Source organism: Melanotaenia boesemani, chromosome 23 (genome assembly GCF_017639745.1).
Source record: "Melanotaenia boesemani isolate fMelBoe1 chromosome 23, fMelBoe1.pri, whole genome shotgun sequence".
Taxonomy (NCBI): domain Eukaryota; kingdom Metazoa; phylum Chordata; class Actinopteri; order Atheriniformes; family Melanotaeniidae; genus Melanotaenia; species Melanotaenia boesemani.
In genome coordinates, this window is record NC_055704.1 from 8,462,772 (window position 1) to 8,488,090 (window position 25,319).

Sequence of the window (25,319 nt, forward strand, 5' to 3'; positions counted from 1 at the left end):
ATAAAAAAGCCCAACTGACTGAATCGAAGGCTTTTTCAGCATCAAGACTTACTAAAAGGGCTTCTAGATTGTTTTGTTGGATATGATGTAGGATATACAATGACCTTCTAATATTATCATGGGTTTGTCTTTGCATAACAAAGCCAGTTTGATCTGTATGTATGAGCTGTGGGAATACCTTCTCCAGTCTTTTAGCAAGAATAGCCGTAAACAACTTATAATCTACATTCAGCACCGAAATAAGCCTATATGACCCACATTCTAAACTATCTTTTCCCTCTTTGGGGATAACTGAGATGACCGCTTCACTCCACGAGGTAGGCATTTTTGAATTTTTAAGGACCGTATTGGAGGCTTTAAGAAGGCATGGTAATAACTCAGACCAAAATGCTTTGTACCAGTCTAGGGGAAAGCCATCTGGCCCAGGTGACTTGTTTGCTTTTAACCCAGAGAAGCGCTGTTTAGCTGTCTTTCAGTTATAGCATTGGTCAGAATATTATTCTGTTCTTCAGATAATGGCTTGGCTCTTCCGAAAAAGAACAGATGAGGCGCTCATACATAAGGAAGAAGCTTGGCGTAGAGCGGCTGCTCCTCCATAACAAAAAGAATAAGCAGCGGTGGTGTGAGCATCTGATTAGGATGCCTCCTGGTAAGCCTGGGGCCTGGGGCTATATACGTAACCCTCCTGGACTGGGAATGCCTGGCACCCAACAGGACGACCCGTGGAGTGTTGCTGGAGAGAAGGATGTCTGGGTCTTCCTTCTGAACCTGTTGCCTTCATGATCCAGCTTCTGATAAGTGGAGGAAAGTGGATGGTTGGAAAATGGGCAGTGTAAACATTCCCACCATGTTTAAATTACAAATTCCAGTGGCATCCTGCAGACTGAACAGCAAAGGTCTCTGGCTTGTTCACTCCAGTTTCTTTTTGTCAGACTCTGACAAGGAATAAAAACCAAGTTATGACTGAGACTATAACAAGAACCACAAACTAAAGGCCAGATCATTTTAACAAGTTTTTTTGGTCTTTTTTAATTAACAAGGCAATGATTTACAACAAAATCCTGCGTCTGTCCACCTCCAACATGTCTATGGGGGAGATGACACTGGGGCAGATCAACAACCTGGTTGCCATAGAAACCAACCAGCTGATGTGGTTCCTCTTCCTTTGCCCCAACCTATGGGCAATGCCTGTACAGGTAAACAGAGCCATTTTAAGGATATCAGGATGCACTTTAAAATGCTACATATACATGTTACAGTAGGTTTTTAGATCTAATGATGTTTCAGTCAAGTCTCTTTTCTTGGCAGATTGTGATGGGAGTCATTTTGCTCCACTATTTGCTGGGCTACAGCGCACTGGTAGGAGCATCCGTCATAGTTCTGCTGGCTCCAGTCCAGTACCTCATAGCTACAAAGCTGGCAGACACACAAAAAAACACACTAGTAAGCAGAACATTTTTATAACTTCTTATTTTAAAAATATTTAACACAGATCTTTAATTTATCTGCAGCTGGTCACTATCATGTATTGTGGTGTTAAATGGATCTTTTTTGTCTTTCAGGAGCACTCTACAGACAGACTGAAACAAACTACAGAGATCTTAAAGGGCATAAAGGTGTTGAAGCTGTATGCCTGGGAGAATATTTTCTGTGACAGCGTAGAGGAGACCAGAGGCAAAGAACTCACCAGCCTCAGGACGTTCGCTTTCTACACATCCATGTCCAGTAAGAGAAGACTCAACACCATGAGAGCATATTATACTTCATTCCTTAGTGTTGGATAGTTAGTTTTGGAGCTTTTACAGGATGTAAAAGATCTGCACAGTTAAAAGTATGAATAGGCCTGTCGCGATAACAAATTTTGCTGTGTGATAAATTTTCTCAGAAATTATTGCGATATAGTGATAATATTGCACAAAGCGATAATATTGTCATTTTGAGACCATTTTCAACTAATATAATGACAATGCCATAATATTGCAAGTACACCCTTTCAAAGATCAATAAACTTTCATTTCTAAAGAACATTTTACACTGGAACTGGAAGAAAATTTAAATAACAAAACAAAAACCATAAATAGAACAGACCAGTCTCATTAACAATTAATGAAAACCAAACACAACCAAAAACAATAAGTATGATAGAAAATAAAGTCTCTGTTCTGTAAATAAAATTGCTCTTCAAAAAATATATTAAAAAAAATTTAACATGGGGCTCAGACAGGGAAAACTGTTAAAACTGCCAGTTAGTACTATTGTATTTAAAAAAAACTAGAAAAAAAAATTGCGCATCATTTCTGTTTATGAAGCTGAAATATCTCCCCTCATCACTGCGTGTCAGACGTAGTTTACGCCGTTTTATTACAAACGCGGCAATATAGTGGCGAATTATGGCCCCTTTGGCTTGCCATACAAATGCGGCGTACTGTCCCGCACAGGTTAAGTGCTTCATCACGGTCACGTGCTGCAACATGCTGTTGTGAAGCATGACACAAGAGAGATCACTTCGCAAGAAACGAGAGTGATACTCCATAGTGAAACCTATTGTTATACACAGTCTCAGCAGTAAGATAGAAAAAATAAATAAATAAAAGATCGCAGCTGGCAAAATTATTGTGCTAATTTTTTTCTTACCATGCAATTAATTGACTAATTGCTTATCGCGACAGGCCTAGGTACGCATGGTGCACACAAATGGTAGTCATTCTTGGAAGATATGGTAATTCATACATGAATACCTGAGAATTTCTGGAGAATATACACTTCACCGCGGGAAGCTCTCAGCTAGAGATGTGTTCTCACATCTGAAAATATTACACATCATGTCTCGGGGAAGAACAGAGGAGACAGTGCAAGATGCATTTAGGACAGGAAGGAAATTGCTTTGTTGTTCTGGTCTTGTCTGTTTTGTCTGGAGTTGGTTCCAAATACGTCTGTTCGACCTTTAGTGGAGAAACATAAGTGAAACTATATCAAACCAATTTTAAATTCACTGTATCGGCTCACAGTTTGTTTTAGAAAGGATTTTAATAAATTATTGCCTATTTTTAACTGTTTGAATTTGTTAACATCTTCTTATCTTTCTGACATTTTAAGTGTACTCATCTACTTCTCCAAGAGCTTTGAGATCTCCTGACCAGATGCTTCAGGGTTGAAAAAAAGGAGCTTTTTCTGTTGTTAGCGACAAAAACACAATGATATTAATAGAACAAACAAACGATTTTTTAACTGTTGGCTTTAAAATCAGATTGAATTTTGACATTTTTGGGTATCTGCTATTTTTGTGCTATTTTGTCTGTTCTTTTCGTTTTTGTGGTCAAGTTTTGTTTTAAACTTGCTTCTGAATAAATCTGACGCGACGTACATTTATTAAGACACAAAGAATGGATACCAACACGTATTAGTGGAGCTTAAAGCAGCAGCTAGCTTTTATCAGCAGGTTCATTCACTTACTATAAATATTCGGAGTATTTGCTACTGTATTCACACCATGTCTCATTTGCTGGTTTTCCAGACTTCCAGACCCAAGTCACCATCATCAATGCAATGTTATTTTTTTCACTGTTCCTCAAGGGCTGGTGTCCTGCAGGTTTTAGAAGTTTACCTGCTGCAACACACTTGATTCAGACTCTAATTACCATTGAATTAAGCCAGGTGTGCAGGAAAGCATCTAAAACCTGCAGGACTTCTGCCCTGGAGAACCAGGATTGAGGCAGGAGGTCCTTAATGGTCCACCTAAAGTTTTAAAAACAATTCAACTTGAAGGCTGTGGAGAGATTTACTATCATAACCCACAACAAACACTTGCAGCTTTTTTATTTTTTTTAACAGAAATCAACCTTACAGATGGAAACACACATCCGATAAACCACCTAAAATGACCTCTTGGTAAAATCCTGCTTCCATGTTGTGGAAATTAGTTTTCTCACTTGTAACTCTGCTGTGAGAATATTTCAGTTAAAATCTCAAAATCATCTTTAATGAACCATGAATATGACCTTTGCATTTAACTCATCTGAAGTTAACACCCAGCGAAGTGGGCAGCTTTACCTACAGATTTATAAAATGACTAAATATAGTCTGTTTTAAAAGAAATTAATGTCATTGTATTTCTTTGTGCAGTTTTCATGAATGCTGCCATTCCCATCGCTGCTGTTCTGGCGGTAAGTCAGTTTCCTCTCATTTTTACTGAATCATCACTCTATAAGCATTTAAAACTTGTTTAAATGATAAATATGACTCCTGAAGAGCATAACGATATTGTGAACGTGAGAGGGAGCCACTAAAATATCACCTTCTTTCCTGCAGACATTTGTGACGCATCACTTCCTCAATGAAGTCGGTCCCAGTCCTTCTCAGGCCTTTGCAGCTCTGGCGTTGTTTCACATCTTGGTCACCCCTCTCTTCCTGCTCTCCACTGTTGTCAGATTTGCTGTGAAGGCTCTCGTCAGGTGAGAAGTTTGTATAAATATTCCTGTTGTGGAAGTTTTCCATGTCTGGTGAAGTTGGATGGCGGGGATATTGTGACTAATAGACAGGGACATGGACGTGAGTAAACAAGGAAAGCAAACTAGAGATGGTTTTAGGGTTTAATCTAATTAAAGTAATTTGAAGGAAAGTTGACAGCAGAGAAGAGAAACTCTAAGCTCCTCAGAGATCTCTGGTATTGGAATCCTAACATTCATGCATCTCATGAACTGTGTGTGTGTTACTACAGTGTCCAGAAGCTTGGTGAGTTTCTCCAGAGTGATGAAATTGGAGACGACAGCTGGAGAAATGGTGACATATCTGTTTCTATGGAAGCTAGAAAAAAACACCTGGGGATGGTGAGTGTTATTGATACCGAAACAGTCAGCCAAAACTAATAACTGAGAACAGAAAGACCAAATGTGACATCCAGTCCATATCATACAGGAAGACATTTATGTAGTCAAAATAGTTTTTTAGTTGTCTTTGATTTAACACTAGAACTGCCAAGGGGTTAATTTTTACCCCCTTGGTTGTATCTTGGTTGTAGAATAAAAACTCTATTTGTTTTGGTTCATAACGTCCAGTAACCATATAGTGAATTTTTGGTGAGTGTGTGATCAAAAGAAAAAGGAATATGACCATTTTTACAGAGAACTGTCAAGAGGGGTCCTTTTTACCCTCTCATTTAAAGCAATATATTCATTTGTCAGCTGTTTTTGTGCCACTCCTGGTTGCTTAGCAATGCGTATGACTTTGACAACTGTCAGAGAGTGACTAAGTATTTTTATGTCAATATATTCTAGTGCTAATTTTAAGAAATGGACAAATATAAAAGGTGGCTGAATGCCAACGAAGCTTGATTACTCTTTCAAGACATGAGTGACAAAGAGTTACAGGGATGAGAGGTAGCAGTAGATGTGGATGAAAAGGAATCTGATGGGGTGGACGAGGAATTGCTGAGAGGAGAGCGCGATGACTTGTCATTTTTACTGGTAGTTATGTAGGAGTTGACGTGCTAGACAACATGCTGAGACAGTACTCTACCCAAGCCAGAACCAGAAGATGGCCGATTGCTGTGTTTTCTAACACAGTGGTTCCCAACCTTTTTTTCTCTAGGACCCCCCCCCTCATGCATACTAAAATGTCATAGACCCCCTGCACCACCCTGTGCTGAAACCATGCTTGGTTTTAGGCTTTCAAAAATTAGATTCCCACCAATGTATTCTGGTTGAGTCCTGTCCTTTGATAAAGCCAAAATTAAATGAACAGCTCTACTTTTATTAATTAAAATAGGAACAATTTGTGGACATTAATCACAAGGCTCTAATGTTCAAAGCCTCAGGGACCCCCTGTGCTCTTTGGGGGACCACCTTGGGGGTCCCGTACCCCATGTTGTGAACCACTGTTCTAACATACTGAACATAGCAGCACTGAATGCATGGGTCCTGTGCCGAAGATGCACAGGTTTAAACATTCCCTGATAGGATCTTATCCTGCTTCTCTGCAAGCTGTTGTGCAATGAGCTCCTTTCAAGGCCAGCACAGACACCAGCAACCCAGACCGAGGAGAAGATGAGATGCATTTCCAGTGTAAAATGGAAGTGCAAAAAAACAAAAACGAAAAAGAAGCAACCACAACATGGATGAGTACACAGTGTACTGTGAAAGTGTACAGTGTGTGTACTTATTGTGAGTGACATGTGAACAAAATAACAGGAGTGTGAATCAAGTTTCAAATGTCAATAAAGTCCTTATAGATGGTCGATATCAGTTATTGAAGCTATGTCAAAAAGTTATCCTTGTGTCCATGTGTGCACGCCCATGTGTGAGTGATGGGGAGAGCGAGAGAGAGAGACCATGGTTTCTTTATCTTTTCTTCCTCTGAAATAATTAAAATATTGAAATCTGTTATTTTGTTATTTTAAATATTCTGGTTTTTGAGTCTTTTGTTTGTCTTTTTTTAAAGTCTCCATTAATTTTTATTAAAAAATAAGTGGAAACAAACCATCTCACTGCTTCTTTGCATCACTGATGCTGTTGCAGCATGACCTCTCTTGGCGGTTTTGTGTGAAACAAAGATTTGAACTTGAGATACACGAATCCAGGATATAAAAACTCTCAAACAGATTAACAAAGCCGCCTGTGGAACCGAATCTTCAAACTTCCCTATTTTGTTGCTTTATATAAGTGATAAAAGAGCTCAAAGTGGTCATAATCTTCTGTTAAACTTTATGGATGAACATCTATGAACAGTACAGGAAGTAAAACCTTGTCTTCTCTGAACAAGCAAGCATTTATTATTATTATTATTATTTATTTATTTATTTTGACTGGACACTTTTAATACCAACTTTCCTCAAATTTACTTAGCTTTCCAGATAGCTGAATTAGTGGTTTTTCTCAAACCAAAACAAGAAGAAACGGAAACCATAAAATCACAACTGACTGCTGTTAAATCATTTAGAGATCCTCCTTAAGTTTTCTTAAACTTTTAAAACATTTAAAAATATAAAAATAATAATATATCTCAATCATTTGGATTCTTGTTTTATTTTTATTTTTCAAAGCTAGTAATTGACTTTATTGCAGCACCTTTGTCACATTCTTTCAATCTTTCTTTTCGGACATTTTTTAAGATGGTGATCCTACAGACCTATAATATTGTATTGATGAATCTCCTGTGAAGGACCATATGTTTCTATCTACAAATTTGATCCCATCAAAGGAACACATCAACCCCATTTGCTTTAAAAGTAATTTAAGGCAAATGTTAAGAAGAACCACTGTACAATACTTTTTTATTGATCTAGACAAAGCAAGTAAAACAAAAATAACGCCAATTCTGTCTTTTTTGGATTGTTTGAAAACAATTTGGCATATCTCAGGGTGTAAAGGAAGAAGGTTGAACTTCTAGATACCCCACTGTATTCACAGGTGTTCCACGGGGTTTGGTTCCTGGACTCCTTATATTAATTTTATATAATAATTATAATAATGGATTAGATTTTATAGAGTGCTTTTCTAGGCAAATTTATGACAGAGAGACCATTTTCTACTTGCTTACATGCACTTCTATGCTGATGATACTGTGGTGTATTGTGCTACATGTGCACTTAATCAGGTAAATCAGCAACTAATCTAACTAGTAAAGTAAATGTCCAGCTAAGAAAGTGTCTCAGTCAGTGGGCTGCTAGAATAGACACACTAATCTTTAACTTCGCAATTAATTGCCCACCTAAGGTAAAAGGTGATGTCATGACCAGATTTGTTTGACTCATGAGTTACCATCAGGTCCAATGAGTGGTCTTTTGTAAATTTGCCCCTGCTGACCGCTCAGTTAACTAGCACTGGTTTATAACTGGCCACATTTGTAACTAGCTTTGTCAGTGATTTAACCTCTGCCGACTGCTGTTCATATATATATATATATATCATCTTATGTCCTTTAAACAGCAATTTAAGCAGTCCATTATACTATCCTCTACTTTCAGCATTAAGGCATATTTTCTAAATTAGAGTAAAAAAATATCAGGTAATGTTACTAATTAGCATCAAACTTGCCAGAATATTTTTAACTCATAAATTTGAAAGGTTTTCTTTCTTTAAACTTTAATTTTTTCCATTTACAGCAGTTCCTGAATATGTGTTACTGCCTATAATTTTGGATTGTGAACTCTGTTGCACAGTGATAACAAGTGACTTCACATAAAGTACAAAGCAAATTACGTCTTTGATGTTTGTATGTCTTGTGATAATAATTAAAACATTATGTGACAATAATGGGATTAATATCCATTGGGACTACATCTTCTTCTCCCCCAGGAACTAAAGCGGATGCAGCAAATGTGTGTTTATTAGTAAATGATAACTTCAAATCTTTTTTTCCCCCTCCAACTCCCACATCACCCACTTGTCCTTTTGATATCTCTCAAGTCCAAAGCCTTCAACAGGAAGCAGCCAATGCGTTACCAGATGGACAACTACGAGCAGCCGACCAGGCGGCAGATGAGACCCACAGAAACAGAGGATGTGGCTGTAAAGGTCAGAATCAAAGTTCATAACTTGGAAATGAATGAAGAGGTGAAAAGGTTACATTAGAAAACAAAGAAACTCCAAGTTCCAAAAGCAATCCATGGATTTTGTAAAAGCTTTTGCTGGGTTTGTCTCCCTTTTAAGTGACTAGATATGATTTTTCTTGGACAATATTGTGACTAGCCCAAAGTTGCAGAGGGTAAAGCAGGCGGTCAGTTGCATCAGAGCTGTTTCTTTACTTGTAGGAACCACTGTTTTTTGTATGTGGCTGTCCAGGCTGCTTGGCACATTAACTTGGAGACTTGGGAGAATAGAATGTTTAAACACAAAGAAATAGATGGAGTAGACAAGTTCTAGCCAAGTCCATTTTCTCTAAAACAGCAAGTTGTGTCTAAGTTGACCAAAACTTGCAAAGTCTTTCAATTCTTAATCAAAAATTATTCAAATATCCAGATGATACAATCTTATAAGTGGTGTCTCTCACAGGGATGCAGCAGCATCCCTTGATGTGTGTGGAGATGAACTAAAACAAATATAATGCTCTTGATCCACAGTGAAAACTCAAAAGGTGCTACTTATTATAGTTCTGTGTTCATATTGCATTATATAAAAGCCTTGAGCCACCTCTTATTTCGTTATGTATCTCCAGAACAATTTTGCACATCTACAAACATAAATATAAATACAGTATTTAATGTAAAAACAGAGTGTGTACAGTCAGTATTTTGGGCTGAGGAGCTTTCATGTCATTTCTTCAAATGGTCTTTAGGAATAGTTCTCCAGACTTCTTCAAGAACTTTCCAAAGCTCTTCTTTAGATGTTTTTGCCTTTTGTTCTGTTCTCTGTCCAGACAAACCCACTCTGCTTTAATAATGTTGAGGTCCAGACTCTGAGTAGAATCCATCCCTCCATCAGACCAGTTTCCACTGATTTTCAGTCCAGTTTTTGTCAGCTGACATACCTCAGCCTTTTCTCCCTGTTTCCCTTCCTTAAGAATGGCTTCTTGTAAGTGATCCTTCCATGGAGACGATGAGGCTTCGGCCAACATTAGGTGGATCAACTGATAGTCCAGATGCGTCTCTGAGGTCCAGGTTCAGGTCTTTGGTGGATTTGTTCCCATTTCTTAAGGGCATCTCTTTCAGATTCTCTTTTTCTGCTTTAGAAAGTTTTTTAGTCCTGAGGCGTCTTCTTTTGTCCTTATGATGAGGAGTGCATAAAAAAAGGATAAACCTTGAAAGACTTTCAGAAAGTCTAGAGAACTATTGCTCAAGACCGCTTTCCAAGATACGAACAAAATCTGGCTACTTGGGAACAAAATATAATTAAGAGCTTGATGGATACAAATATCACACAGTAAAATAAGTTAACTAAAAATAAACAGCAAAGATTAGAAAATGCTAATTAAAATACAATGTACAGATGGTTATGATTTATGTTAGCAGATATTTTACATCTGGCCTGTCCAGACGTCTGTAGGACAGTACATGCCCTACACGTGTTTGTGGGGGTATTTGTGTGTTTGTTTGTATGTGTGCATGCAGGAAATGTAGAATTCACACGAGAATTTGTTGCCCCTTGAAAGGCCTTGTGGACGTGTCCAGCATTTTCTCAGCCCCTCTGTGAAGACTCCTCTTCCTGTCTCATCCCTGTAGAGCGTCACTACCGTCCAGACCACCATCCACTAATTAGAGCTGAATATATTGTTCCCACACTGAACATGGTCAGTGTTGAGTCTATAAGGCATTGTTATAAGTATACTGCTTAGACACCCTCTTCTTCTCTGGATGACTTTTTTTTCAACCAAGGTGTTGGATGGCTGGTGGTCAAAGTGAAAATTATTTCTTTAAGAACCTGTTTTTTTCTCTGTGCTTCTCTAAACTACTGGCACAAGGTTGTAACCACGTTTATCTAAACCCGTGGTAGATTTTGAAACTACAAAAGTATCTTTTTGAAATGTTTTACATGCTTTGTAGAAAATGCTTGTAAGAGCTCCCATTTCAACCATTAGTTTACAACTTTTTTCAGAGCAGCTAGTTTCTAAAGTGTGAAGTAAACCGCCCGTCTCCACCGTCTTTCATAGGATGTAGGTGAGGAACCAGTGGTGGCTGGGAATAAGCCTGAATAACATTGGTTGCTTGGTGCTGTGCAGGTGGATAGCAGTTAGTGCCTGCTTAGCAGGACTCAATCCTGGTGGCTAATTGCTGGCATCTGCCTGGAAAGTTGATCCCAGCAATCTTGTGGCTTTTGCTGGCTTCTCATCTAATTCATTCTTTTTGTTTTTAAAATGGTTGTGAGGTAAATTGGTGGATCAACTAATAGTCCAGATGCATCTCTGAGTGCAAAGATAAAATAAACAAATACATAATATTCATGTTCCAGCTTGAGTGTCCTGCTTGAAGAATCTGACCATGCAAGAAAATCTGGGAACTATTGTTTCTCCATTACATGGTGCAGTGTAGCTTGCTTTTTTCTACCAATTTAGTTAGGATCATGGAACCGATATTATCCAATGCTGTTTTTTTTTTATCCTACCTCAGCTGTGATCCTATGTACCCTAAGCTGATACTAAATGGTGACATTGAAACACTGTGATGATTTGTCAGAGATGTTGGAAAGTCCAGCAGAAATATTTCCTGATAAACTACTGGTTATCAGGTCTGTATGCGCAGACTGTAAGCCTGACCAATGAAAACATGAGGACTTTTATTAACCATGTTTGGATTCCCGGATGGATTTTTGCTTCTTTGCTGACAGTGTTCAGTCATTATGATCACTTGCAGCAGATATTTAAACTCCTCTATGCTCCTCACTTTACAGTCGCAATAGATAAAGTATCAGTTAATCAATAAAAAAATATAATAAAAACACAAGTTTGTGTTGCTACTGCTTTGCAAACACTGAGGAACAGCTGATCCTGTTTATAGTGAGATGTTACTGTCTTTATTAGTCCTCTTTAAAGCACTAATACACAACTACCCAAACTTAAAAACTCCTTGTCTCAACATTCATTATGCAGATTCCCCAGCCCTGGACATCTAGTAACAGCTGTGGCCGATTCAGCAAAGTAAAAGAAAAGGACATAATCAAAGTGAGGGAAGAAAAGAAAGTGACAGAGCTAGAAATAAGACGAGTCAACATCAGACTGACTTTTACTGACTGGAGAGAGGATGCAAGGTGGATGTTGAATTAAAGTTCAGTGGAGGGGTTTTAAAGTTTTCCTTGTTTAAAAAAAAATGCTACATTTAAGGAAATACAGCTCAGATTACAATGTAGACCAAGGAGATTTAGTGTTTCCACTCATGTTTGTGTTTAATTTCTTCAATGACAAGATCTACAGACAGGCCAGGATTTTTCATGTTTTTATTTTATTGATATATTTGTTAAGTTGTCATCATCTGAGGTATTTAGGAGCAGTTCTTTCAGCTTTCTTTCTTTTCTGTTTGGTCATTTTTCATCGATTATGCAGCACTGTCCTCCAGTCAAACCCCATATTCATATATTTCACTATAAAAGGGAGTCATATTTCCTTCCCTGTTGTATATCTCCTCTACCCTTTTATTGTATCTGATCTTGATTTTCTTTTTGCAACCTCATTCTGCTTTCAACAGTCTTTTTTTCCTTTTTCCTCACATGCAATGTGTATGTTCATGCTACTGATGCCTGGATGTGTTTGAGGCAAAGTTTCGTCATTGTAATTAAAAAGTTAGAGTACTGTAATAAAGTGCTGTAAAAGCCAGCAGTGCCTGCATATAGTCAAAGTTTTTAGATGTAACAAAAGTATTGAATACTAAAGGATCTGTTAAATCGTATTTTTTCCATCAGTTATTAGAAGTAAGCTCATTATCAGTACTTGCTTACAAACAAAGATGTTGAGAGCAGTAGAAGCTTTTTGGGGATCTGTGACACGGAGAGCTGTGGAGGAAAAGCTTCGGGGGATTGTTAGATAGAATAAACATAAAATAAACAAAAGCAGCAGATGGGAGGAATGTAAACAGGGTCCCTGCAGGAAGAAGGGACACAGAACAGGGATTAGGAGCAGAGGCCTGCTACGTGCTTCCCTGCTGCTGGTCAGTGTTCTTGTTTTCTGGACATTCATCACAGCGGAGAGATTTATACAAATTTTCCGAGCTGCCAACTGTAACCCAAATATTCAGTTTCATTGTCGGCTGAGCTGGAATTTCTGACCTCATCTTTATGATCTCACTTTGCAAACATCTGAAGAAACTCACCAAAAATTGTCACAAGAAATTACTTTTATTAGCACCATCACAAAGTTAAATTTATAATTTAGAAAAACTATTGTCCACATTTGAGGGAATATTTTTATTCAATGAACTTTTGCTAAATCTAACTTGATGTTGGAGGGCATGAATCAGTTTTGATCCATTTGCTCCTCATTGCTTATGAAGTTTATTCCTTCCTTTCTCACTTTGGTCTTTCATTGATTTTTATGGCAGTTTGAGCAAGTTTTTAATCTTCTACTTTTTTATTTATTTATTTATTTATTTATTTAGGACAATGCATATTAATCAACATATGAGCAAAAGCTTCACAGTAAATATGCCAGAATTAGCCACAAAAGCTAAATTGCATCTGTTGTCCTAAGGCAGGCACATTGAACAAACATTGCCAAACATCTCATATTTACAATAGTTACAATAAACATTAAACACAGTGTTAGTAATAAGAGGTAAACAGGATGTTAGTTACACATGAGTACAGGACTGGTTTGTTTTTAACCACTCTTTTAGTGTTTTCTTGAAGGTGAGATAGTTGTCACAGTTTCTAATATGAGCTGGTAGTGAGTTCCATGACTGTGTGCCTCTGATAGACACCACCATTTGGCTAAACTTAGTCCTGCGGCGCTGTATGTTACAGTCTCCTCTGGTTAATGCTCTAGTAGTGACTCTATTGTTTGTTTTCTTCTGTATGAAAACATCTAATGGTGGAGGGGCAAGCCCATTTAAAACCTTAAAAACAAAACATACATCCAGAAATATCTGATGGCTGCTCAAGTCTAAAATATTATACTTACTAAGGATATTACAGTGATGAAAATGAAGAGGTTTTCTGTCTAAAATTTTCAATGTTTTCTTAAAAAGAGACTTAATAGGCTTTAGAGTTCCTTCTGTTGTATGAGACCATGTTGTGTAACAGTAGGTGATATGAGTAAAAATCATTGTGTGCATGTATGCTTTTGCTGCATCAAGAGTAAGAAATGGTCTGACATGATTAAAATTTGATAAGTTAAATTTGATTGTATTTATAATTTTTTTTACATGTTGCTTAAATGTCAGGTTAGAATCAAAGACCACACCCAGATACTTGAACTGGTCCACCACATCTAGACATTCATCATTAACTATGACAGATGGTTGTTGGTCACCTACTGGCTGTCGTGAGAAAAACATACAAACTGTTTTCTTTGTATTAAGATGTAAGCAGGAGTTTTGAAGCACTGAATAATTACTGAAGAAAAAAGTTATTAATGCATCAGAAAAATATGCGTTTACATTTAAAAAGTGTAAAGAATATTTAAAAACTTTTATACCATAAATTTCAGAATTTTTCTGAGTTTGTCTTTAATTAAATTTAATTAGTTAAAAGGGCATTTAACCCTTTTACAAATAGTGGTCACTGCCTATTCAAAAAAATTATTTTATGAAATTAAAAGATATGTAATAAATGCTCAGATGGGTTATTGATAATGAGTTAGAAATGATAAAATGATATTCTTGCACATTGTTAGCCACTTCAGTGGACGTTAGTGAGTCATTGCCATCCACTAGAAAATAATAAAAACTAAGAAAAAAATAAGAGCACTTAAATGTTTTTAAAAGTATTTTATGAAAAACTCTTTTCTCAGTTTTTTCACAATAAATGAAAGTGTGTAAGGATTTTTAAAAGATGTCTTAATATTCCACACAGAAGCCTTACCTTGCACTTATGTATTTTTTTAAGCTTTATACATATTTACAGTAAAAATTAGACATTAGTTTGTGTCTCAACATTACCTGAAGAAGTCAGAAGGTTATTGCAGATTTTCCTTACCAGCATTAAGGATCATGTGTAGACCGGGACATTTTCCTCATGTGCTGATGCTTCATGTGTCAAACTCCCCAGAACCTGTAAAATGAGAATTTGGTTTGGGTTTTCTCGTACATTAAACAGCGTTCACTGCAATGAACTCTCTGGAATCCTTCAGTATATAACATGGTTCGTGGGTTGTGCAGCACATACATGAGCTGCATGATTAATATACATTGTTAGACATTGGATGCAAAGAATAAAAGAATCAACATTCCCAATTTTTTTGTTTTCACCCAGGTGACCAATGGATCCTTCACCTGGGGAAACAACCTGCTGACGCTGTCAGACATCAGCATCCGCATCCCCACAGGTAGGGCGAACGTTTTATCTTCACAGAAGTAACAGATTACAGTGTTTGACTCATTCTTCCCAGCAAATGTCTTAATAGTCTGGTAAAACAGTTTTAAACTCAGTTTTAATGTTGCATTTTTCAAGCTTTTAAAGTGCACGCCAAAGTGCTTTACAGAACCAAAAAGAAAAGTAAAAAAAAAAATTCAAATTACACTTTTAACACACACAGAAAAACTAATTGTTATAGAACTGCCCGACAGAGAATCCTCACCACTTTAACGAAAAAAAGTGCCACAGTTGTTGGAACTGTTGCAAACCAACAGAAGATACTACACAGAGGACTAAGGAAAGAAAAACAGTTTTATTTAAATAATGATGACTTTAATCGGCTTGATCTTGGTCCAGGAAGTTCTCACTAAGAAGAGGAGGAAGATTAATGTGGATCCAGGAAGTGATAATAGGCAGAGTTGAGTAGTAACTTCCCTTTAATCCGGGTGAAGTCCGATAGCGTAGGGGAATGGCCAGAGAATGGTTTCCGGCTGTGGTTGGTAAAGTTCTGACACTGGCAGGGGGAGCAGGTAGGTAGTTAAGAGCTGGAGGCAAGGCTGGAAAATGGAGGAAGTAATGAAAGGGATCCTGAGGCTACACAAAGGAGCTTAGGGAGTAGAAGAGAAAAAGGTAAGAAATTACTTCTGACATTTTCTTCTGCAGATCCAAAAATAGCCGAGTAAATGAGCTACAGGTGTGAGTAATCATCGCTCCAGACTCTGCCCTGGGCCTCCAAGGCAACCTGCTCAGCCCCACCTAGAATCTCAGGAAAAACACTAAAAAAACAGCCGGAGAAAACCATGACAAAAAGTCTAAATGACTGTGCTTACATGAAACTTTAAAGCAGTTTCATGTTATGATGGATTTCTTCCCACTTATGATAATATCATCATTTCATCATTAAGCTTTGTTGCCAACTTCAGGTTTATTTTATTTGAGATTTCAGTTCATTTTTCTCCACACCAGTGAAATATCTCGGTTCACCACCTCACATCTGCATCATTACTTCCCTCTGACCCGAACTCCCTTATATGTAGTTTCTGTTTTTATAGATCCCAACTTTTGTGGGGGATTGATAAATGTCTAAGCCTCAGGTTTGAGATTAGAAAACTTGGATGGTTAAAGAAGTAAAAATAATTATTGCTCTGTACGTGATAAGTACCTAATCTAAAGTTGAGCATTAGGATATTTTAAACTGTTAAGTATTAGTTATACACTCCCTCACCTGTTCTCTGATGCTGTATGGTATGCTCTGCTTGTATCATGCTTTCCTTTTTTTCTTTTTATTAGTGGATGCGCTCTTTGATGTTTTTATTTCTCTATTTAAAACTAATCTGACAGATTATAGCTCACTGATACAAAGGTGAATCTTATGCTCACACTGTGTGAATCAGGCGTGTTGTTATGTCTAGAACTAGTGTCATGCTGCATGCTTGTCACTGAAATACCAAGTGTCAGGAGACCGGGACGTGTTGAGGAGCCTGCCAACAGATGGGCTGTGTTGTATATCATTCACTTGGATCTTCCTCTGGGAAATGACTTGACTGCAATCCCAGACATGCTACTACTCCAACACGCAGGATTTGTTGTTCTGCCAAAGTGCCGGTGGGATTTTACTTGGAGCAACAAAAATTTGTATCTGTGTGTGTGTTTCTGTACTTGTTACAGCTGTGATTTTGTCAAAGGGACAGTAAGTGTGGACATACTTAAAACGGCTTGTTAAAAGTCACGGAATGTGGTTAAATTTAGTGGTCATGAAATCGAAATGATGCGATTGAGATTAAAATATTCTTAGACTGGAAAATAAATTAATTTCAGTAATATAAATAGCATACACATATATATATATATATATATATATATATATATATATATATATATATATATATATATATGTACAAATATATCTCCTTTTATTCATTTTCTACACCCTGGACAGGGCATGGGGGGAGAAAGGGAGATACCCGGCCAAGATTCCCACCAGTATGGACTAAAACACAGCACTGAGAGTTCAGAAACAGTTCAAATTGAATTATGAGTCATTTTTAAACAAAGTATTTTTCAAGATTGCTTATTACTATTGGATCTGTTTTCTGACCCAGAGTGTGGTCGTGACAGGTTCTAAATGAGGGCTTTATAATGGCAGTCGCTCTGCCATCTTCTTGGTTCTGCGTATCGCCACTGAATCTTTAGTGGTACACAGTATTCGGCAGTACTGGCTTACCTTCACCCCTGAGAATATGTTTACAGTAAGACAGGAAGTACAATACTAAACATGACTCATGTGTTTGTTGGTGTAGCCTTGTATTTTATGCCATAAGCAGGTTAAGATAATCCTGTATCTCTAACTTGTTTCCTGTCCTTCTTGTGGCAGAAAGAGAGATATAGAAGACAGAAGTGAGAAGTGAAGGTTGCTCTGAGGGTAGTGAGGAGGTTGAGGAGAAGAAAGCAGAGGAACAGGAAGACACTGAGAGGCTAAGCAATGCTAAAGAGTGTCTGCCAGATGAACCAGAAAAATGGCTAGAGAAGCCATTTAAAGGTTAAGCTAAGATCATAATTATTACCTTCTTGTACCATGTAGCATGTGGCTGGTCTAGTGTTTCTTTGGTCCTCTCTGTGTGTGCGCAGGGAGGCTCATCCTCTTCATCTGCTGTTGTTCCATGAATCATTACAGCTGTCGGTGATCAGCTTTTCTGTCGCAAGTACCATCTCTCTTGTAGCGTTTGTTTATAGTTCTGCTGAGAAGGTGTCACATATTTACCCCAAAGTATTGTTTTTGGCAGGACCAAGTAGTTGACGGGTGGTAGAAAGGATTTATGCTTAAGCTATGCAGGGGCGGGTCTAGAAAAGTTTTGATGGGGGGGCCAGCCAGGAGCACTGGCCAGGAAAGAGTGGCACGCATGAAATATACTTTTTTAAGGTCTTTGATTTTATATAATATTAAACTGATTATTATAACTAAAGTAATCATCTAATGTAAAAAAGTAAAGAAAAACACAAGTTAGCATTGGTTTGCTCTTTCTGTTGATACAACGCAGTAAAAATTAGCAGATTTCAGGCATAGTCGTGAATGGTGATTAGTCATGATTAAGTAAATGGTAAGCTGCGATTAATCTGAATAAAATTTGTAATCACTTGACAGATATATATTATTTTAAATAAGATTTAAAAAATAAATATAACAGTATAACATTACAATTTCCCTATTGGGATTCAAAAATAATTTAATTTAATTCAACAGCTATATTCCAGTATGTTTTATCAGGAAGTGTCTCCTCCTCTTTTTTTTCTACTTCAGGTCAGCTCACAATGATTGTGGGTCAAGTGGGCTGTGGGAAATCCTCCCTGCTGCTGGCCATGCTTGGTGAGATGCAGGCAATAGATGGATTGGTCTATTGGAGCAAGTAAGTTATTATATTTCCTAAAACAGAAACTGTATGTACAGCATCTCATGATTGGAGGCAGTTTGTTGTTGTCTGACAGCATCTGTACGAGCAGTAGGTGAAGTTTTGAGCAGTTTTCATGTTAAGTACTGATCTTTTACTTTATCTCAGAAATCACCATTCATTTAAAACTTGTTTTCCTCAAAGATTTTCAGAATCCAGACTAAAACCTGAACTGAGTAATAATCTGGATTTAAAATATGATGATGTATGGGGTGAAACTGTCATCAGATAAGTGTGCTTTGCTGAATTCTGAATTTCTAACGCTGGTGTTTCTGCACACATCATCATTTAAAAGTTGCTTTGATTTCTTTGGCTGCAGAGATGATGCCTATCTGTACTTTCCAAAGCTTCACACACTAACCTTTATGTGTATCTTTGGGTGTGTCTGTGTGTGTTTTTCTCACTTTGCTTCCTGCCTTCTTGGCACATTAGGCAGCCTGATTGCGAGATGGTCAACGAGGGGAACATAAGGTACCGTCTCTCTTCTGGTGTCACCTTTCTGAAACATTCATCCACACAAGCTGTAAATGGGGTTTCAGTTAGGCTCAGAACCAGCATGAATTCAGTTAAAATGCAGTAAAACTGCTTCGCTAATGACAGATGACACATCTTCTATCTTTTAGGGGCTGAACTATTAAAATAAGCAATGAACCCAGTTTAATCAGGTTCCGAAATAGTGAGAGATTTGCGAATTATGGTAGTCGTATGCTAAATGACAATATTTTAAAACACATATACACTTTGTTAAAAATAAAAAAGCCACTTACTTGGCCACTCCTTGTGCATCCAATCAGTTTTCATCCATTTACTGTGGGGTCAATGAACCGTTGGTGCTATGGTAGTGTTTTTTTTTTTTATGAAGCATTTCTAAAGAAAATGTCACGATGCAGATGACTTTCCCCTAATAATAATGATAATAATAGAAAAAACTTAAGATTATATATTGATAATTACCTTAACTTTGGTTTTGTCAAAAGACTGGACTGGACTCAGCCAGAATGCATAATTTGTGACGAGAAGTTGGCTAGTAAACACATAAAGCCAAGCATAGTTTCAGCACGGGGTGGGGCGATGGCATCCACGTCTTTTTGGTAGTTGCTTGATGGGGTCTTTAAGAAAAATAGGTTGGGAACCACTGCTCTAAAGAACAATAGTTTAATTTGTAAACTAAGAGAATTATTGTCAGCAGTACAGAGAAACTGATAATTTTGCATTGGTTTCTATTTTTTTCCGGACCTGTATACGTACCCTTTTAACTCCCTCAGGCAAATAAAACATGAGACATGATTATCGAAGAAGCCACAAAACCTAATTATCACAGATGGACAATGACTGCATCACTTACACAGCCCTCCTCTCCTGGGTGGGAAGGTTAATTTGATGAAAAGTTGGCAGGCTAACATCATGCCTTCACTGTCTGGGGTTCAACATGAAAACATCCCCTTTGTTTTTTTGTTTGTTCAACAGCTTCGCAGCTCAAAGAAGGAAGCTCCTTGCTTTTCTCTGTTTTTATGTTGTAATCTGGTGTTTTTTTGCCTTCATTTCCACTCACAAACACAGTTAAACACACAGTTGATGACGGTAGGCTAACTCTAACACTGACTTTGACAGTTGGTCAGAGACAGAGGAGTCTGATGAAGACATCGGGAGGTACATCTTCTTCTTCTGGTCTCCTGCTTCCTGTTTCAGAGCTGAAATGACCCTTTGACCTCTCATTCGCCTCTCCTGCTTTTTTTCCTCTCATCAGCTTTAACTTTGTTTGTTGTTATCATTCTTAACTACAGTCATTCAGGCTGTGTTGCTCATGAACACAAACATATGCATTGAATCTTGATTACTGACTTCATTTAGTTTTGTTTTTTATACTAAATTCTGCATTTATACAGTTCTTTCAGGTTTTCTGGAAATGTAAACCCGTTAAGACTTGATCAAACAGCGAGGCAATAAGAATAATAACGGAACATGAAAGGGTAAAGTCCAAAAGCCATTTAAGATGTAAGAAGAATACCATGAAGCATAAAGAACATTAGAACCTCATCTAATTTCTCTAGTTTTGGCCACCTTTGTCATGTCTGTTAACCAAAAACCAACAAAACCTTTTAATGTCAAGAGGAGGACTCAAGTGTGAATGGGGTAAACTTAAATTAAAAAAGAGGAAGAAAAGGTAGAAACTGATATATAATGTAAAGAGAATAAATAAGAATAAAAAAGGAATAACTTCAGATTATCATATGTTCTTGTTTTTGTACATTTTTATGCTCCTTGTCTTTATTGAGAATATTATTGTGTCATTAATTATTTAACAAAACCTGATTCAAAAATATAGAAACACTATGAAAATCTTAAGTCCACCCTGCTACAGCTTTAAATAAAAGCATTACTGTACATGTCTCTAAAAGTAAAATGTTGTTTTTTTTTAGTAATTCATGCATCAGGTTCAAAGTTTCCATCATGCACACACAACTGATCTGATCAGTTTATCTATCGTCTATGTAAACATGTCAGTAGAAATCTGTGATCAGATTGATTTCTATCAAATAGAAAAAATATTTGTCCATGTAAATGTAGATGGTGACTAGGGATGCCACAATTATGTGATTTCACAATTAATCCCAGTATTAAATGCCAGAGGTAATTATTGTAAAGATTCCTGTTACTTTCCATAAAAGATCCTGTCTTAACCAACAGAACTAACGGCAAATCAACGGCAGATCAGCGCAATTTGTATGGGACAAAAAAATAATTTGATGTAATTAATTAAAACTTGAAGACCTATAAAGAGTGTTTATGTGATTTTACTCATTTGTAGTGTTAGGAAATTAATTCATAATTAAATTAATAATGCAGAATCATTTTGATAATCGTAAAATCGTGATTATCTCTTTGACAATAATCATACTAAGAAAATGTGTAATTATGACATTCCCTACTAGTAACTGAAAGGTGTCCAAGTCCTGTTGCTTCAAAACAAGCCCAAATCATCAGCCCTCCACCACCATGCTTGACATTTGGTATGAGGTGTTTGTGCTGATAAGCTGTTTTAGTTTTCTCCAAACATGCTACTTGTGTGTTCTGACCAAACATCTCCACTTTGGTCTTGTCATTATTCCAGAAGTTTTGTTCAGACGCAGCTTTGAAAACCTAAACTGCGCTGCCATGTTGTTGTTTTTTTTTTTTTTTTTTAGAAAGAAGAGGCTTTCTCCTGCCGAACTTTCTCCTCTCCAAACAAGCCATATATGTTCAGTCTTTTTCTATTTTAACTGTCATGAACCTAAAAATTTAAATAACTAATAATTAAAGTTGAAACACATTGCTTCTGCATTTTGAGTTAGTTTTTGTTAAATACGTAATGACAAAATATAAGATGTGATGCGTTATCATGAAAAAACTCCACAGTTAAAGCAGTTTTTTTACAGCAGGACAGTACAGACGTGTGTTCAGGAGCAACCTGCAGCTTTTAGACTGAACCATCTTTTCATTATGTTATTTTAATTATTTATTCATCACGTATGTCATTAGTTTTGTGCTTTCGAGTGGTTTGTGCTTTAATGCTGGGAGTCGTTGCCCAAACATCATCCAATAATTGATGCCTTAGATACACAGCTATGTCCTAATACACACCTGTATAGCTGAGTCTAAATGTATCTTCTATGTGTGAATAAGAAAAATTAAGAGCAGGGATTGTTAGATCAATTATATACCAGTTTTAGAACATTACCGGTTGGGCAAAAAGTTTATCTCAAATAAAATGATCATTTGACCAGATTTCAACAAAACCATTTTGTTTCAGCAGCTTCATCTGTAGTTGAGACTCCCAGCAGAGTGCTGCAGTGGTTGTTGTTCATGTTGATGTTTTCATATCTGTATCTGGTGGTGATGCTCATTTTGTTGTTGATCATTTGTAGCTCATCATTAACCTGATCCATGATCCATATTTATCCCCAGTATCTGACAAAGTGCTTTTGTTTTATGTTGCGGTGGAGTTTGACAGCTTTCCAAACATAACTCCTCTTTGTCGTCCTCCATCTTCACGGCTTATGTTTGGGTGCCACATCGTGAAGCTGATAAAAGCAGGAATACTGATCTGATATTAGCTGAGTGAAAGGAAGAGATTAACCAGTTATTCTCACAATATTACCCATGATAATATAATGATATCTGTCATTTTAAAGTTTAATTTAGATGGGAAGACAATAAAAGATAGTGATAGTGAACACATGTAATATGGAGAGATAAATATGTAGACATATTAAATTCTGTAAGCCATTTTTTTTTTAGAAATAATTGTCTATATAAAGTCAATAATTACATGAATAACTATTTTACTGAAAATCTAATGTGAGAAAGTTTCCTTCTTGTTACAGACCATAAATTCTGCTCTAAAATGATTGAACTGTGACCCCCTTATTAGTCTCAAAGCAGATGTTTAATATTTTGCACTATATTTCTAAATCACAATGTTTAGCTGTTAATGAAACAGCACATTTATTTAATGTTTGATCTTGATAAAAAGTTAAATATGACAATAAGGAGTCAGTTTTAAGGACCATGATATCAAATCAGGATTCCTGCTCTCTGAAGCTTCATGAATGCAGGACCTGTCGCTCTTATTTACTGTCTGTTTGCTTCTACTTCCCATGATGCCCTCAGCAAGAACAGAAACTCTGTGGCCTACGCTACCCAGAAGTCCTGGCTGCTCAATGCCACCGTGGAAGAGAACATCACCTTTGGCAGCCCCTTCAATAAACAAAGGTAAGAAGACCCTGTGAAATTATGTACAACCTCCTCAGTGTTTGTTTTTCTGATGTGAAGTCTGTTTCTCTTCAGGTACAAAGCAGTGATTGACGCCTGCTCTCTTCAGCCAGACATCGATTTGCTACCATTTGGAGACCAAACTGAGATTGGGGAGAGGGTATGTGTTAACACCAAAAATACAGAAATGCATCATTACAACCCATTTTCCTTATTTTTTTTTCCAGTTCTAGACTGATGAATGTTTCTTTTGTGTTGCTGTTTCAGGGCATCAACCTGAGTGGAGGCCAGAGGCAGAGAATCTGTGTGGCCCGAGCTCTGTACCAGAACACCAACATTGTCTTCTTGGTAAGTTAAACGTATTAGAAATGTACTAATACTTAATTATCTGATTACTCCCAGATAAGAATTTTGATGGTCATATAAATGGGCTTAGTGTTTTATAAAAATAGTAATCTGTGAATGTCTTTATAGTCAAGAAAAATTAGTGTTACAGATATTTATGTTAGATAAATATCTATGAATGAATCAAATCAGATTTACTCTAAATTGAATCAAATCAGGCTGTTGTGAATCATATAGAATTGATTCTGGAAATTTATGGTGATACCCAACCCTAGCTGTTAAGGAGTCATAATGAATACCAAGGGCTGCAGCCTCATAATAACAGTAATAATAATTTTCAATCATAACAATTGGGAAATTATGCTCTGCATTTTATCCATCACTACGATTACTGGAGAGCAGTGGGCTGCCATGTTTCGGTGCCTGTGGAGCAGCTGGAGGGTTAAGGGTCTTGCTTAGGGGTCCAGAGTGGGCTCATGGATCCTGTTCCTATAGTTGACATCTGTGAGGCTGCTAGTTGACCACCCCGACACTTGACTGGTACATTCAGTCCTTAACTCTTAGCTCCATATCAGCCTTTGGTGTGGGTATGTGGTGTCGACCTACTCATGGTGAGTGGAGTACATCTCCTGTAGTGAGATGGTGAGCGAGGTTTGACAGAAAAAGTACAATAACCAGTTTCACTGAAAACTTGAGTGAGGTATCTCACTGCACTGCCTGTTTTGCATGGACGAATGGAAGAAATATGTGAGATTGTCACTGATGGGGTAGCAGGCACTTGACAAAAGGGGGCGAGAGCTCCTATCACAGACATGTGATTGACATGTTTTTGACATGCTTGGTGGAACTTCTGCAACTGTTCACACCAGTTGGCAGATCCCACACTTAGGATTATAATGATAGCCTAGCATTCTGTAACATCTCTGATGTAGGGCTTTGCTAACACACGTCGATATAGTATAGCATTTTGTTGCCACTTGAGGGCGGTAACCAGTTCTTTTCTTCTACTTGGCTCTACTTGACTTGAATCAGCTTGACTCGGTTTATATTTCACTGTTTCTTCTGTCAGAGAAAGTTTAAGGTAGTAGACGTTGGTTTTTATTTATTGGTTTGTTTCAACTGGCGTCTTGCACTCATCCTTAGAAGTGTCATCTGACTACTTGCTCTGACGTCATTTATCAGCTGTCCTAAGCATGTCCAGATCAGTCAGGTTTGCCACGTCCCCTGCTGTCCTAAGGTCTCTGGGGGAGAGAGTCCCAGATGTGGGAGAGCATGAACGCTCCCTCATCTCGGTTGATGGTGTCCTTGGCCCACTGTCTGATCTTGACTGGCTCCCCTGATCTATCGCTTGTTTGTCTCTGCTCCAGTTATTCTAGTGTTGTCCCAGTCTCCATGATGTGGTTATTTCCATTGCAATGATCTGAAATGCCTGATTTGAATTGTTCGTGTTCATGTTCTGCTTTTTCTTTTGAAAGAAAAACCTTTCCCTTCTCAGTACATAAATATTTTAAAAAAGAAGACTAAATTAACCTATTTGAGCTCTTTACTCGGTTTAGTTTGTTTTCCCATACAATTGCGTACTACCTCAATGTGGTTGGGGTCGTTATAGCAACGTGGCGTGAAAGTCCTCTGATGTGATTTATATGCAACACAACAATGGAGGGCTTAGGGGTTGATGGTATAACTGCGGCTTGGTCTATGGCTTTTTGTTAGACTCAAGGTATAAGAACAAAGCCAGATATGAGGATTTGCTGTCAGTTAGTGGCCTACTTCCTGCACACGTCACAATTTAGGCTCGACTTCTTACATGCTAAAAAAGTACCTGGCACCAGGTGTTGCTACCAAA

General features: G+C 37.4%; 1 protein-coding gene across 3 annotated transcripts in view; it reads left to right on the forward strand.

Moving 5' to 3' along the window:
- The window catches only part of abcc9 (ATP-binding cassette, sub-family C (CFTR/MRP), member 9), a 98,136-nt gene that overhangs the window by 23,928 nt on the left and 48,889 nt on the right, over positions 1-25,319 (forward strand). Inside the window, exons 11-24 of one of the 3 annotated variants that reach the window (XM_041977455.1) lie at positions 1,041-1,196; positions 1,309-1,443; positions 1,563-1,725; positions 4,123-4,163; positions 4,309-4,451; positions 4,718-4,826; positions 8,403-8,510; positions 14,829-14,901; positions 18,229-18,334; positions 18,809-18,847; positions 19,988-20,026; positions 23,027-23,128; positions 23,204-23,288; positions 23,396-23,476. In XM_041977455.1, coding sequence (XP_041833389.1) covers positions 1,041-1,196; positions 1,309-1,443; positions 1,563-1,725; positions 4,123-4,163; positions 4,309-4,451; positions 4,718-4,826; positions 8,403-8,510; positions 14,829-14,901; positions 18,229-18,334; positions 18,809-18,847; positions 19,988-20,026; positions 23,027-23,128; positions 23,204-23,288; positions 23,396-23,476 — 1,380 coding nt within the window. The remainder of the gene's footprint in view (positions 1-1,040; positions 1,197-1,308; positions 1,444-1,562; positions 1,726-4,122; positions 4,164-4,308; positions 4,452-4,717; positions 4,827-8,402; positions 8,511-14,828; positions 14,902-18,228; positions 18,335-18,808; positions 18,848-19,987; positions 20,027-23,026; positions 23,129-23,203; positions 23,289-23,395; positions 23,477-25,319) is intronic. The other 2 variants (XM_041977456.1, XM_041977457.1) reach the window with 2 other exon arrangements.